The sequence below is a fragment of the Phaseolus vulgaris genome, chromosome 3, assembly GCF_000499845.2.
Source record: "Phaseolus vulgaris cultivar G19833 chromosome 3, P. vulgaris v2.0, whole genome shotgun sequence".
In the NCBI taxonomy this organism is placed as follows: domain Eukaryota; kingdom Viridiplantae; phylum Streptophyta; class Magnoliopsida; order Fabales; family Fabaceae; genus Phaseolus; species Phaseolus vulgaris.
The window spans coordinates 48,981,922-48,999,361 of NC_023757.2; the positions used below are offsets into that span (position 1 = coordinate 48,981,922).

The 17,440-nt window shown below is 33.2% G+C and overlaps 1 protein-coding gene across 1 annotated transcript; it reads left to right on the forward strand.

The window, feature by feature from the left end:
• Positions 1 to 14,418: 14,418 nt before the first annotated feature.
• LOC137808370 (fatty acid elongase 3-like) lies at positions 14,419 to 15,666 on the forward strand. Its single transcript, XM_068609445.1, has one exon. The coding sequence runs from the start codon at positions 14,496 to 14,498 to the stop codon at positions 15,486 to 15,488; it is 993 nt and encodes a 330-aa protein (XP_068465546.1). The 5' UTR covers positions 14,419 to 14,495; the 3' UTR covers positions 15,489 to 15,666.
• Positions 15,667 to 17,440: the final 1,774 nt, after the last annotated feature.

Genomic DNA, 17,440 nt, shown 5'->3' on the forward strand with positions numbered 1-17,440 from the left:
CCGCAGGCAAAGCCTTAATACTCCAGAAAAAGTTGTACAATTTTGACAAATCCCCTCACTATGTCCCCTTAAAACACTCTAAGCCGATTTAACCGAGAAATCAGTATGCATACCATCCCTCCAAACCCACGAGTCATCAATCGCCGGATCAATACTCAAACCTCTAATTTCTTCAAAAAGTTGGCCTACCTGAGACTTCTCCCAATCAAATAAATTTCTTCTCCACCCAAACTTCCAGTTCCACTCTCCTTCTTCCCAGACCCCAAAACATTCCAACAACTCATCTTTATCCCTGCAAAGAGAGTATAACCTCGGGAATTTGTTTTTCAACTCCAAATCGCTCACCCATTTATCCCCAAAACCTGATTTCCTTCTCATTACCAACTTTCCAATTGAAACAGTCGTCGAACTCTCTCCCCCATTCCTTCAACGACCAAATCGCCTTTAGCTCCCTTCACCAAAGGGACCCCATCGTTTTTGAACTTGGCCCTTTCAACTTTCTCCAACCCCCGTACTTAGATTCTACCACCTCCTTCCACAGACCACCTTTGGAAAAAACCAACCTCCAAATCCATTTCCCCAATAAAGCAATGTTGAAAAATTTAATATTAATAACCCCGAGACCACCATTTCCACGGGGTTCACACACCTTCTCCCAAGAAGCCCATGCAATCTTTCGCCCACCTGACCTCCAATTCCACAAGAAATTTCTTTGAATTTTTACAATCTTCTTCATAACAATAGTATGGATTTTAAACAAAGACATATAGAACAAGGGGATAGCAGAGAGAACATATTTAATCAGACAAATCCTTCCTGCCATCGAGATAAATCTGCCTTTCCATCTTCCCAGTCTTTCCTTTATCTTCTCAACCACCCCATCCCAAAACGCTTCCTTCTTGTGACATCCCCCAACAGGCAACCCAAGATACTTGAAAGGATAATTCATCACTTCGCAGTTAAGCATTTTTGCGAAACAACTGATCGTGAAAGTATCAACCCCCACACCTCCAATACTACTCTTCAGAAAGTTCACCTTTAGACCTGAAGCCAGCTCAAAGCAAGTCAGAATAGATTTTAAACAGAAAACACTTTTGGTTGTTGCTTTGCAGAAGAACAAGATATCATCTGCATACTGAAGCATATTAACCTTAACCTTATTCCTCCCAACCTCCACACTCTCCACCCAGTCAAACAAGACAGCATTCCTTAACACTCCTGCTAAACCTTCAGCTACAATAAGGAAAAGAAACGGAGCTAAAGGATCACCCTGTCTCAAACCCTTTGAAGGAACGAATTCCTTAGTCGGACTGCCGTCAACCAACACAGATACCGTTGCAGACTCCAGACAAGATTTAATGCAAGCAATCCATTGTTCACAAAATCCTAATCTTTCAAGCATATAACTGATGAAATCCCACCTTACCGAATCATAAGTCTTCTCATAATCCACTTTGAGAAATAAGCAGTTCTTCTTCCTCCTTTTTTGCCTCCTCTAAGACTTCATTGACCACCAACACACTATCCAAAATTCCCCTACCAGCTAGAAACGCAGACTGTCTCGAGTCAATGATTTTACTCATAACATTTTTAAGCCTCAGAGATAGCAACTTCGATATGATCTTATATAGACATCCACCCAGAGAAATAGGTCTAAAATCACATAAACTTTGTGGATTCTCCAACTTAGGGACCAGACACACGAACGACGCATTTGTCTCCCTAGGCTATTTTTCGACTCTAGCAAAATCGTTTACGGCCAGCATGTTATCCTCCCTAATAAACTCCCAACAAAACTTGATGAGCCCAAAGTTAAATCCATCCAGACCAGGACTTTTCGAGCTTTCACAATCCCAAACAGCCTCCTTGACTTCCTCTTTGGAGAAATTACCGACCAACATCTCTTTATCAGCAACAAAGATAGAATTGAAAGGCACATTATCCAACTTGACTTGAAGCCCATCAACACTTTCAAATCTGGCCTTGAAGAAGTCCCTGACCTTACCTTTAATCACCTCCTTATCTTCACTCCACAGACCATCAACTACCAGTCCATTAATTCCGTTTCTTGCCCTCCTCCATTTAACAGTCGAATGAAAAAACTTTGAATTAAGGTCACCATTTTTTAACCACTTAAGGCGAGCTTTCTGATGAATAACTGTTTCTTGTCTAAAAGCATTTTCATTTTGTTATGCTAGCAAAGACCTCCTCTCCACTCTGCCTTCCTCATCTAAGATACCAGCATCATCTCGAGCATCAAAATCCTCAATTTTCTTTTTTAAAATCTCCCCTTTCAGATTAACATCTTCGAACACGTCTCTATTCCATACTTTTAAATCGAATTTTAGGTTCTTCAATTTTTCTTTGAATACAAAAAAGCCCCTACCGTAAACTTCATAACTAAGCTATTTACTTCGAACAAATTCCCTGAACTTGTTGTCTTTTTGCCAGACCTTCTCCGAAATGAGAACACTTAGTCTCTTGGATACACCATTCCGAATTGTTCTTTGAAAATCAACTCCTTTAGATATCTTCTTTTGTTACTTCCTCCTAAACCCCTCACATTCAAACTAATTATTTTCATCATCAGACACTACACTCTCCTTCCTTTTGAGCAACATGTTATTTCTGTCCCGAGCTTCCAAGGTTTGCAAATTTTTAACAACCACTTCTTCCTTCCCAGCAAACGAAAACCCCAAAACTTTTCCCATGTTCCAAATTTTGTGGGCTTCCGATTCCTTATTTTCCAGCCAAAACCGATTATTACAGTTCCTTACATCATACATCATTGTCAGAAATAGAAGAGACAACAGTCTCTAACCTTTTACCCACCAAGCGACTTTCCTTCTCATATTCTTAAGGCTGGTTTTAGAAAAAGTCTTGCCAAGTCTTTTTCCACCTGCTGTCTCCGCCGAAAACACCATCTCAACCGCCCCTACTGACTCCTTCCCGACACTCCTATTAGCATCATCAACTTCTCCTCCATCTGTCGCTTCAGACAAGCCCTCCACCGCCAGCGAACCACCCAAATGCTCGTCGTAACCTAGACCTCTTCCGTCGGTGACCTCGAGCCCTTCGTCTCTGTAAACGGGCGCCGCTGCCACCTCGTCACACGGCGACGCACCCAGTAGGTGCCCAAGAGGCGTCGTCACTGTTATCGTTGACGTAACTAACACGGTGTCACCGTCAACCTTCATCTCCGCTTTATTCAACCACCCCTCCGTAGGTAGAGTATTTGACATTGTCGGAGCCACCGCGTTGTCGCTGGCTGGCGTACCACCAAGGGCAACGCCGCTTGGATACACTTCTCCGCCCACCCCAAAGTCGCATGTTGCAGGGAAACCTACATGGTCTGCCACGTCTGCAAATGGGTCTAAAACCAATGGCTGTTCTGCCCCACTAACCACGTGTTCTTGGGCCAAAGTAGGCCCAACACAGAAAAACTCATCAGATCGCCCCCTCTATTTTCCAAAACTACCCTCATTTACACCACCAGACACATGGTTTTGGACCCCCTTAAATGCGCCGCCCATCTCAATTCTTTCCCATGCACGGTTTTGGCTTCCCAACCTTTCCCACTCATTGTTTTGGCTTCCCAAAGCAGGCATTACTCCCTCTTTAAGGTTTACACCAACTTTAGAAGAAAAATCTACCAACTCTGGATCTTCTAATAAAACTAAGTTGCCCTTAGCTCCATCATCTTCTCCTCCAATGTCCGAAAACACAGACTCAACCACATCTTCATCATCAGTGACTAAATAGCGTGCCTCTGAACTCCCCTCAGACAGCTGCCCCCATTCCATGCATTTACTACAACCAAGCTGAGAAAAACGATGACACGTATCTTCTTCAAAGGTTATTCGACACCGATAATCATTAATTATAATATTTTTTACCACATTTGCATTCCCGCCCGCTGGAATCTTGATCCGTAATCTAGCAAACTCAAGAATCTCTTTTGCCTCCATCGCCTCATCCACCTCAATAAAATTTCCTACTAACTCCCCAATAAGTTCAAAGCATTGTCTATTCCAAAAACATCAATGGTAAACCCCTAATTCGAACCCAAACAACTTTACCAGAGACGGAGAAAGAATTATCTCATGGGACAAGAGAATCAAAGATATCCCAAAAACACTCTTTGTTATCATCAATGACATTCGCGACAGAAATCTCACCATCACCAGCTAGCAGCATAAAATTCTCTCCAAGATAGCTAAGACATAACAAACCAAAACCACCCACCACAACACTCTCCTTAACTGCCTGAAAATTAGACAGTTCCGAGAACCTCCCAATAAAACAACTCTCGAGCCACAATGATGGCTCCACGTCCACCTTAAAACAAGGCAAATCAAATTCGAGCTCCTTCTGTTCACCATCACTCTTTTTTCCCTGAGGCAAACTCGCACTCCCAGACATAACCACTTCTGCGAATGAACGGTGCATGTCCTTCTGGCTCCAAACTTTTTTAGAGCCCTCCACCCTCCGATTCTGATTACATGCTTCCTTTGGCTGTTCTTTCTTACGGTATCTGGCTATGTTCACACGTAATTTCCATAACCCAATCCAAATAGCATCCAACCTTCTTTCTAACTCACAAACATCCCTCACCCCTTGGAACCTCACAAACCCGAAGCGTTGTTTTCTATAATTAAGTTTTTTGGTAGAACTCTACCCCATCTTTGGAAAATATTCCAAAGTTTCTTCTCTTCATGACCATGCGGAATATTAGTGAAGAAAAACGAAGTATCAGCCATGGAGACAACCTTACCTTTCCCTTTCTCTCTCTAAACCTCTCACTGTCCTCCCAAGATGAATCAAATCTCAGGTCTCCCAAACCAACAAGATGAGAGAGACAAAAAAATCTACCACTAAAAAATCCGTACAAACCCGTACAATCCCGTACAAACTCAAAACAAACCCGTACAAACTCAAAACAAACCCAATACAAACTCACTGCAACCAAAACAAGGGGCAAAAAGAACAACAACCATTATCCACCAACCCAGACACCAACCCAACAGCCCTGGCTCTTCATGATAACACGTTCATGTTCTTATGCTCTCTATTTTCTCTTTCATCTTATTTACCACTTTTATAATCATTAATCATATTTTTCTTTCCTTTTTCGATATTAATTGTTAAATAAATTCACGCTTTATTTAGATTCTTGTCTTTATATTCTTTCTCTTATATTTACATAGGTTAATAATACATTCACAATTCACATTTTTTTATACTAACAACATTATAATTTCAAATATTTTATTTTTATTATATATTTATTTTTAAATCTATCACCTCAAGAATCTTATATAACTCCAAAAATTGTAAAAAAGGCATCATTTTCCATTTACATTTGTAAAGCCAAAGTTAGATCTGTTGAAATGTTTTTGTTATGTTTAAACATATAGTTTGTTTTCCCATTGATTGGGCATCCATAACACTCCTAGCACTTTTTCAACGCCCTCGTGTAATCCACTTTATGCTATTCTTTGCTCACATTGGAGCTTGACAAAAATATTTATATCTCAATTTTTTATTATCTTTAATTAATTTCCATCAAATATAATCAATATCGGTATATTATTTAGTTTAAAAAGGATTTTGAGATTTTTAAACTACAAAATAATTTATTATGCAGGTATGTAAAAAAATCTTTTTGTAAACGGAAGTCGGACCGATTATTTAACTCCCTGTCTAGATTTGAAAAGTATGTTGTGTTTTCATGTGTAGGTTTATGTGTGTAGTCTTTTGACGTCTTGAAAGAGTCTTATGACACTCAGTTAGCTAAACTTGCTTCAATGTGCTAGTAAAGACTCTTATCTTAAAAAAGGAGAAGGTCTTGTTCTGTAGGTTTTCGGTATTGTTAACTAGGGTGGTTAATAGTGGTTGTTTTATTCTTTTATTTTGTATTTATTCTGCATGCCGTTGGAATGATGTTAGGATCTTCTGAGAGAAGATGTTTTGTGTGTTGTTGTGACCTCTCTTTTTTTTCTCTCTTGTTTGTGTTTCTAATGTTTGGTTTAGTTATTTATTGAGTCTATCTGAAGCTTTATTTAAGTATTCAGTATATTGATATTTAACTAATTTCTGTATAAGAATGATGATATTTCTAAATTTCTTCTTATTTTATTTATTTTTTATTGATAAAAACATAAAATTATAATGGACATTAACAATATATATGCTTACCTTATAGAAGAGAAGATGCAATTTGTGCTTCTTTATGTAAGTTTGTGCTTCTTTGTGTAAGAAGACAATATTTACTAGAACAATGAAAATCACAATTTTACAATTTTACAGTAAGTAAAATGTAAGCCTATTTCAAATAAACGTTTTTCTTTTTACTTTTCTTTTCTTCATGCATGAATGAAGAAATGAATTTTGGTATCAGGATGCACCATTTTTTTACAACCAAACATATATTTCTTTCTTTTTCTTCTTCTTCGTTATTTCTATGCAACCAAACAACGTGTAAATAAGAATATATGATTGAATTTTTTATAAGCACGTAAATAGTATGCTTGTAAATTATGTGTGTTGGTCTTAGGATGATTGTACTTAGTTAAATAATTAATAACTACTTTTTTTAATACTTAATAACAACTTGAAGTGAAGTGCATAGATTTATGTAATATTCAAATACGATCAATAATATCTTTCTCATTATAGCATTTAATGAGCTGTTAATAATTAAAATTTTCATAAAAAAAATGTATTTTAGTTTACATTTAATATGTATGTTATTTTTTTTATCAAAAATATTTCATATAGTGAAAAGTCATAGAATATTAAAACATTTTTAATGTAAATTTTAGTAAAATTATTAATTAATTAAATTTATTTTACCCTCTCATGATAGGAAAATACTTGTATTAAATTCTTGTAAAACTAGTAGAGGTTAAAAAGTGAATTGCGGTTTAATTTTGATCTTCAGAAAATTGGTATTCTACTAGTGTTTATGTATTTGAAAACTCATAACATTTTTGTTTATGTACGGTTGCGTTTCAATATAATTAAACTTTTACTTATAAAAATTATTATTTTTATAAGGCCGGATCTTGTTTATGAAGGTCTTTTCTACTCAATTATTCTAATATTTTTGGTCTTTTTATTTAATGGAGATGTACCTTTAAAGGCTGTCTTTGGCTTAAATTAATTGTGAACATGTCTAACTAAGTCACAGGTTTTATAGTTTAGTTTGAACAATCATTATTTTTTACTCTTAGAGCATTTTTCTATTTATAGTTTTTCCATTGGTTTTTTAGTATGTCCCAAGTACATAAAAGCTTAATACTCCCTTAATCGTGTTTAAGGAGTGAGTACTCGTTTTATTACAATTAATCTTTATTATAGATTTGTCTTATTGAGTTGGAAGGTCGGAACAGTCTTCAATAGATTTAATAGACACCGACAAATCAAATAAATGGGTAAATTCCTCTTACTGAATGACAGAGATACCAAAAAGTCTCATTTGATATCGACAGTACAATTCTATATCTTTGAATTAATTATTCTAAAAGTATGCAAGTTTAAGATATAATTGTGGTTTTTATTCATGTTATATCACTACAAGAAAATTAATTAATAGAAACTAATTTTAGAGACAAAAAATAATTAGTTGATATGGTGATTAAATTAAAAATCATTTTAACACTAAAAAAATTTTGGTTTCTACATTATAAATAGTTTCTAAATTGGTATCTAATTAGGTACCAAAGTTTTAACTACCAATTATTTTGATTCTAAATTTGGTAGCAAAAATCTTGGTAATTAATTAGATATCAATTTATAAACTATTTATCAATAATAAAAACTAATTTAGAAACTAAAATAAAATTTAGTCTCTAAAATAATCTTTAATTTAGTCAATATATCAACTAATTATTTTTTTTCTGAAATTGGTTTTTATCCAATAATTTTCTTGTAATATAGGAGTGATCTTGAATATCAAAAATTCTCAAAAATAAGTTGAATAATCCTATTAATGTCATCTTTATAAATAATCTTATAGTAGAAATAGGAATAACTCTGTAAAGGTGTGATGGAGGATAACATTAAAGAATTTATGATGGTGAAGACTTTTAATATTAATATTCAGGTTTATAAAGTTTCTAGATTGTGGTGATTGTTTGGAAGTCTCATCCGGTTGGTTGTGTTAAATGTAATATGAATGAGGCTATTTATGATAATCTTGATTTTGATGCTTATGCAGGTTGTATTTTCAAAGGCACTAGAAGATAATATATGAGACATTTTTCATGTTATCTTGTTACTAATATAACTTTGATGGCTTAGATTCTTAGTATTATGTTTGCTATTGAGCTTGTTGTTGTTTAAGGTTGGAACTCTTTATTGGAAAGTGATTCCTTTATATTATTGTGGTAGATGGAATTGTTGCATTACCATAAGACATGACAGAAAATGGGAAAAAAAGGAAAATAACATTTTCATTTCCCACCCCTTGGAAAAACACCATGTCCTCAAGATTTAAATACTTTTTAAGAGTAAAGATGTTACACTCCAATTCATTTCTCCCTCCTAGTTATATGACACTAATTTTATCCTTTAATTAACTCAATTAATTGGCACAGGAATAAATATGTTGAATACAAAGTTGCATAATAAATGTATCACCTATTGACATGTGAGTCTCACATGCCCTTTCAAAAGGACACTTCATGTCATGGAAGCAATTTTGTATAATATGTCAACATGTGCTACACTTTGCAAAGCGACCAACTATTAGGTTGAAAATTACCAGAAATGGCTTAAAATAGTAGGTTTCGACTCAATCCAAACTTGATGTATACCAAACAAGGAATATCTAATAGAATTAAGAAGAAAAACTGAATTGTTAAAGAACATATGATAAAAAAAACGATATTGCTTCATGACCAGTGTCATTTATCACATGACAATAGTAAATTTTACCCCTTTTTATTTATTTTGACAGATTACAAAACCAACTTCTTCATTAATTTTTAGACTTGTTTATTAAATAACAATTTAATCATATAAAATTATTTATAAAATAAAATTTGTATCTATAATTATATATTATGAAATATTTGTATTTTTAATTGATGTATTAAACACAAATACGAAGATCTTTGTTCATACCCACCTATTAAAGCGTACCTGGAAAAAGTATATTATTTTTTTTTAATTTTCAGAATTTACTTTAATTTATCTCCGAATATTTTCCATTTTATTTATCCATTTTGATTCTTTAAACAATAGTGTAAGTTAACCAGACCCATAAAAAAAGATGGGTTAGAAAAGTGAAGCTGGCACCGACACATGATGGCCGGCTCTGGCGGCCAAAGACGACCGGAAAAGTCATCTCTGCTCAAAGGTGCTTATTTCACTGTCTCAAATTTCTTTTCTAAAATAAATAACATTTAGAAACCATTACATAATATAATTATTATCTAATAGTTTGTCATGTTCCAAGCACCTATTTTGGGTCTGGCATTTGGAGAAAGCAACTTTTTTTGACATTTATTAAATATTTTGGACCGACACCTTTCATGATGTCATGATTTTCTACTGTTTTAATTATATATTTAGCTTGCCTTTGACTTTCAATGTAAATAAAAACTAATTATGTATTCTAAGTAAAATAAGATAATCATTAGTGGGAGGAACTTTATAAGCTTACCTTGCCTAAACAAATTCCTTTTCTTTTCTTTGTTGACTCCTTAGAGAGCAGTAGGATTTGTTTGGTGTGGTGAGACAAAAAGTTAACAAACTTCCTAATAAAAAATTATTAATTCTACTCATTCTATTAGTTGATTCCTACCAGAGCATTACATTTTCTTTCCTCTTGTATTCAAATACGAACTAGTGAAAGCATGGATGTTAAAATACCATGAACTAATGGCCTCAATGAACAAATACCTAACTTTTCCCTAATTGCCAAATTTTGTGTATGTGTTTAGGGTTTTGAAAGGTGTACATTTTGAAGTTAAATGCTTTATTAATATTGTGGTTCGATGTAGACATAAACCTAGTACAGCACCACACCTGCACAAAAATTAATGCAATGAAATATATATAGCAATATTTTATTTTAAAATTTTAAAGAAATTTTAGCAGTGCGATAAATTATAATATATTAATTAAATGAACTAAAAATATCTTTAAAAATATTGAAGAAATTACCTTATATTAGATATTATAATTGGAAAAATATTGAAGAAAGTAAATTGATTGAAACATTTACAATTTTAGATAGGCTACCTCTTACTATACTCGAAATCTTTGTCTAAAGTGACTGCCAAAAACAATTACTTTTTTTTTTCCAAGGATTTTGCATGACTTGAGAAACTCATGTCTTTTTTATGCTTTTGTCTTAGACTTCAAAATAGAACTCGTAGGCTATTGGAGTTTCGTCATGAGATTTGTTACCTTTCAATTTTTTTGTAAATTCAATAGATTGATTGCATGATGAGTTTTTCAATTCAAATTTAGAATATGGAATTGGGAAAGGCAATAAGGTGACTTCTCTTTTTACTTGCTTTTGTATTTCACCTACTAAAAATGAATTAGGTTAAGTTAACTTCCATAACACTTGAAAGTAGAATTTTGGTTCTTCCTGCATAATTGTGGTTTGTGGATTTGCAGGTTGGCCGTAAAGATATTCTCTTACTTGAAGTCATTTTAGTACAATTTTACCTTTTCGATGCAATCCAAAAGTTAATGTCTTTTACATAAAGATTTTTCCCATAACACCGTAACCATAGAGATAAAACGTATCACCGCATGTTATTCATTGACAACCTTTGTAATTGTTAAAAAATAGTGATTTGCTCGTCCACATTAAATAAATATATTGCAACTTCAAAAATTTATGGTAAAGATTCATATTTTCATACTTGTGAATTTGGCTCAACTTAAAGAACTTCACACTGACCCATATGAACGAGGGCCAAAATATTTTATAGGACTAAAAAACCCACATAAGAAAAACCCTACAGGACCAAAATATCCACAAAAATCCTACGAGTGAAGGCAAGCCCATGAACAGACTTTTAAAATAAAAAATCTTAGTAAAACTTAAAATGAAAAAAAGAAAGTCATTTATTAAAAGAAATCTATATCCACATGAAAAATATTTACTCAATTAGGTCGACTCAAGCTCAAGTAAAATAAATGAAGGTTGGTCAAGTTAGATTAAGATGACCAATAGACAGTTTCATCCTGCACCTCCATACTTTCTTCTTTCACCTTTATATATTTTCAAATTTTCAAAAATGCTCCTCTATAATATTCTGGATTATGTAATTTGGAAGTCATTTTTTAAATTTGTAATTAACTTATGGATTACATAATCTGAAACTCTTATTTAGCTTCCAGATTATGTAATCCGGAAGTCTTTTTTCAAATGAGTTTTTGGATTACATAATCCGAAAACTACTCTATGGGGGTGACATAAGAAAGATAAAAATGTATTTTCATGTTGTGTATGGAGGTGACAGAAGAAGATATGGAGGTGCAGGAAGAAAGAGTCTGACCAATATAATGTTAAGCAGGTGCATGAAGAATTAGCCTATTTTTGAAGTACCACAAACAAGATAAATCAAAGCAGAATGGACTAATATGTCGGCAGTTTCTTTTTACACCTCCCTAACTTCTGAATTTCACAAGTCAAGTAAAAAGACTATTTTAAAAAAAATTTATTTTATAATCTGATTTTTTTTCTATTTATAATCTTATTTCCAGTACAATCCGGTATATTTTTTTAAAAAATATTTTTTTTATTAGTATAGAATTTGAAAAACATTTTTGGATTCTAAATTTTGTAATCGGAATATACCTTCTTGACTTCATAATTCATAATATATTTTTTTAAGTAAACACTAAATTATACAATTCAGATTTTATCAGAATCATGCTTTCTAAAATAAAAAATATTAATAAAATAAAAAGTTTTTTTTTTTTGAAAAGTATAAGTCACTACAAAAGCTTACGAAAGTAAAGGAAGAAACAACCATATTTCTTGGCAGCATGCAATAAGTGTGCATAGTATGTTGAAGGATAACACTACATTCAATGATGGTGGTGTCATAATTAGTTATACGAATTGTGTCATGACTATTAAATTCTTCCCAATGATCTAATAGTGATATGAGATGTGATAATTCTTGAAGGAGATGGGTGATAAAAGAAAAGTCTAAGAAAAGTAGTGTATGATATTTCTACATTGCACTTCCATTTCTAAATTGATAATAGTGAGGCCAAATCATGAGTGTGCCAATCCAACCAATGTTGGGATTAGAAGCATAGTGTTGTTGGTTGGAATTGGTAGCAAGGGAAATTATTGAGCAACAACCTAAAGAATCCATCGCACATCATCTCAACAAATCAAATCAGCATTACTGTTTACCAGCTACACAATAAGCCCCACATATTTGGTTAAATGCTTCTTTCATGTTCTTTTACGTAATGGAGTTAAGCCAATTTTGGCGTTTCCCCAAGATAACCATTTACGCAGCCTCTTAAGTCAATTAAAGCGCACACATAAATGGGACAAATTCATCTCGTTCTCCTAAAAAAAAGTGATAATTCATAGCATATGTTCCTTAGTAACGAAGGACATAGATAAATGGTCCACATGCATACACGTCCACGGGTAGGTGCAGATTTTTATACCAACACATCATATAAGGCTATCATTCATATAAAATTTAATGTGACACTAGGTTAAATAATTTTAACCTTTTTCACTTGTTGTTTTTCTGCTATTAGTTGTAGTTGTAGAGTATTGAGATCATACAAAAAATGATTTACATAATAAAATTCCATTTAGAATCGCTCATTGTTTAAGTTTGTATAATTTTATTTTTCTTTAATTATATGTGAAGGCGAAATCTTATGTTTTTAGTTTAAAAATATTTTACTGCATAAAAGTATCATGTTTCTCGTATTAGAATCGCTCATGTTACTCGTAATATAATAAATCACAATATTCATAGTAAAAAAATATTCGATTACTCTTTAAATCCCAAACAAAATTATGTTTGTTTTGAGAAATCAAACAAATTTTAATTATTACTCAGAATCATAATTTTGAAAACTTATGGTTCCCAAATCATTCATAACTCGGAGACTTAAAAAAACGGTTCCTGTGACTAATGTATAAATCGAAATACGGGTGAGACGTAGAGTAAGAATACATTTTAAAAATAATCTATAATTTATTATTATTTTTGTATAATTATACAACTCGGATCAAAATAACATATAAAAATATATAATTTTATTAAACTTCGGTGGATCCAACTATATTTAGGAAACCTTTTTGGTATGAGAGTGATTTCACTTCCCATTAGAATCTAATAAGTTGGAAATGCTTCTTCTTTGGTTTATATTTTAAAAAGTAATATTTATATGAAACCATAAATGTTTTGGAAATATTTCTTTACTATATTTACCAAAAAATGTTCTCATGGGAAGTGAAAATCTAAATTTTTCCAAAAAAGAGTTTTTTACATGCATAGAAATATTATGTTTTTTAATAGTTGTATTTTTTTCATTTGACTATTGTTTCAAAAATCAAGACAACATTAATGTTCTTTTATGAATTTTTATCTTAATATTTAATTAAATTATATGTTTGCATATAATTTTATTTTAAAAGAAAAAAGGGTAAAATAGAAAGTTTTATAATTATTTTATAAAAATTGAAAAAATTGCATATCTTAAATTCCTTAAAAGAACCTTAACGAACGAAACATAAGAAATATCATGGCTTATACTCTTTAGTTTAAATAAAATTTATATAAATATTCTTAATATTAATGTCAAATCAAACATATTTAATTATTTAAAAAATTATAATATCCCTAATTTATTAATGCTAAAAACCATGTTTTTAAATATAAAATAGAAATTTCCTTATCAAATGTATCCTTAATCAAAATACTTAGAAATATCATGACCTAAAACCTTATTATATGAGGGACAAACTTCTGTAAAGTGAGTTCTTATATTAATAGAAGCTTACGTCAATTTTTTTCATATCAGTCTCATTATGAGTTAAAGGAAGAACACTTTTCAATTTATTTACTTTCCATCAAACTTAACTAAACTTTAAATTTTTATATCAATAAACAGAATATAGTTAATCCAATTTAATTGGGTAAATGTTTTTACCATGTAACTTCTACTGTGAAATTGCGTTTAAAAAAATTAGATGTCACTTATCTTACGTATTTTAAAAATATATAGTGGTGGTTATTTTGAGGAGCTAGGAACAGTTCAATTACATTATATGATGAATTAAAAAGTATACAAAAAAAACGCGAGGTGAAGTGGAAAATATTATAAAAAGCACAGTGGAGCCAGAAGAGTTCCATACACATGCGAAATTGCGTAAGCCGAAAATAATTTCAATTGCACGTGGCAAACGTTGTCGCTAACCTCTATACTTCTCTCCAATGAGAAGGCGCCACGTCGACGCTTAACACTTTCCCTCACATTTAATGTCCGGCAACTCCCAATATTGTCAATTCCACACTTTTCACTCTCTCAGTTTCCAAGTCCAACCTTTTCCAAGTTCCAACCGGACTGAACCACGAAATGTGAAACCACGGTTCACGATGCCCAAGGCGCCACCGCCCCTAATCTACTATCTGTCGGAGCACCCCTCTATCGTGGGGTTCCGGTGGAGCCATGCCCAATCATGGGGCGCCACGTGGTCCTTCCTCTTCTCCTCCATCGCCTCCTACATCCTCCTCTCCCTCTTCCTCCACCTCTCGCTTACTCTTTTCCGCCGCCACCGTCCCATCCCCATCGGCCCCCTCCCGGCACTTCACAGCCTCTTCATGTCGCTCACCTCCGTCACCATCTTCGCCGGAATCCTAATATCGACAGCCGCCGAGATCCGCGACACGCGATGGTTCTGGCGGCGGTCCAAAACCCCCTTGGAGTGGCTCCTCTGCTTCCCGCTGGGAACCCGCCCCTCCGGCCGCGTCTTCTTCTGGTCCTACGTGTACTACCTCTCCCGCTTCCTCCACATGTTCCGAACCCCTCTCATCATCCTACGACGCCGCAGGTTGTCGTTTTTCCACCTCCTGAACCACTCCATCTCCGCTTTGGCCTCCTTCCTCTGGCTGGAGTTCTCGCAATCCTTTCAGGTCCTGGCCATCCTCTTCGCCACACTGGTCTACGCCCTCGTTTACGCCTACAGGTTCTGGACCGCCATAGGCCTGCGCGGCGCCTGCTTCCCCTTCGTCCTCAACTGCCAGATCGCGCTCCTCGCTTGCAATGTGGCGTGCCACGTCGGCGTCTTCTTCCTCCACTTTTTCTTCAAAGGCGGCTGCAACGGGATTGGCGCGTGGCTCTTCAACTGCGTCCTCAACCTCGCTCTTCTCATGCTTTTTCTCAACTTCTACGTCAGGATCTACGTCGGGAAAAGGAGAATGCTGAGGGGTGTTACACCTGCGCTTTCCAAAGCGCGTGAACTTCAACGCTGAATTGTAATTTGGGTCCCAAATGTCTTGCCCTTTTAGTGTTATCATCACTATTAGTACATAATAGATGAATATGATATTATTATACAATAGGAGTAAGGTGCAACTTTTTATTTTTTACTACTAATTCTCATTTTTAACCAATTTCTTGCAATATATAATAATTCCTCGTTTGTTATTAGTTAGTTTATTCCTACCTTCACTTCCCATTTGCAAGAAATATTGTAGGGTAACCCTATAATATAATTTGTAAGGCAGATTAGAGTACAGTCCATAATATTTTTTCTTAATATAACGCCAAGTCTTTTTCGATCAGATGACCTACTATGACTAAAGAACTAATGAGAATATAATAATAAACTCATAATAAAAAAAGAACTATATATATAAGTATCTTAGAGGGAATAAATATTTTAATTTTTGACCAAAAAATGTATGTTAATGAAGAGAAGAGAAACTCTTATTTATAGCACTATAAACGTGCGATAAAGGGATTTCAAATTCATTTACCACAAGCTTCATTTAATTATTTCTTTTTTATATTACATTTGTTTTATCCTTATCTAACTGTTTTATTGATATTGTCATTTATGATATTCTACCTCCTTAGAGACGTGACATTGTTAAAAGAATTTGAATTGAATTGCATAAAAAATAAACTCTTTGAAATAAAGCACTTGATTGGATTGTTATCTTAGTTTAAATTTTAAAAAACTGAAATCACCATAAATGTATAAACTTAAATGAACTATCACTTATAATACAAAGAATATATACTTTAAAATAAAATATTCATTTTATAGTAAGTGGTTTATGTATTGTTTGGAGCTTACATAAACCACTTACTAATATCGTTCAAGCAGAAATCTTCCTGAGACATTAGTATTTTTATTTCATGCATCTTATTTAAAAGAGATTTTGGTGTTTGAGCTACGTACCTATACTGAGATGTATAAAAGAAGTTGAGATGTATTTCTAGTTATTAACTATGGTAGTGTTTGTTATATATTTATTTTGTGAGATACGTAAGTATAAATATATGGGGTTGTATGTTGATTGTATTGTCTTTTTTTAGTGTTGTGTTAAGAGATATCTAAGATAGTATTGTCATCTTTAAGAATAGAGTATTAAGCACAAAACTAAAAATATCTTAAATTCATCAATACATTGTATAAATTAAGACAATTAATTTGTTAGAAGTTGATGTTGGAGATCTCACATCGACTATAGATTATAGTATTTCATTGTATATAAGTGGGTGCAAACCTCAATCTTATGAGCCGATTTTATGGGGTTGAGTTAGGCTTAAAGTTCACTTCTTAATATGGTATCAGAACAATTTCGAGTCTATCATAGTAAGTACTTGTTGGGTTTATCAGGCCACCCGCTATCGGCCGTTATCGAACCATCCATCATATGAATACGTGTGACGATTTGTGTTGCATAAATCAGGAGTTCTTTATTTATTATTAATTCATCTTTATAATTATATTAAAACTGTTTACTTAAGACAAGAATAGATAACGTTAGATGTGATTGGTGCATGAACGAACAAAATGTGATGATGTACTTGTTATATTCTATGTTCTGGATTAAAAAAACTATTTTGTTCTTTTACTCATTCACCTGGTGCTACATCACTAAGAATGCATTTGAATTATATTTTATAAGCTCATTTTTTCGTGTGTGTGTAAAACTTCCAATTCCATGAATTTTATCATATAGATTTCAAAATTATACACATTTCATTCTTCTCTTTTTCCCCATTTAATTCATGGTAATTACAATTTATTATTTCAATAAATTCAAAATGGTAAATTGGAAAAATTTAAAGTTGAACCATAAAATTTGCGAATATAAACTGTTAGAAGTAAAATTCACTGAATTGTAAAGTTAAATAATAAAGTGATTTAAAAGCATTTCATATTCCACTCTAAATTAGAAGTCACCTTACA

What these genes read in the sequence shown, in the direction of transcription:
- LOC137808370 (XM_068609445.1), top strand. Translation starts at nt 14,496, where the DNA reads ATGTCCGGCAACTCCCAATATTGTCAATTCCACACTTTTCACTCTCTC.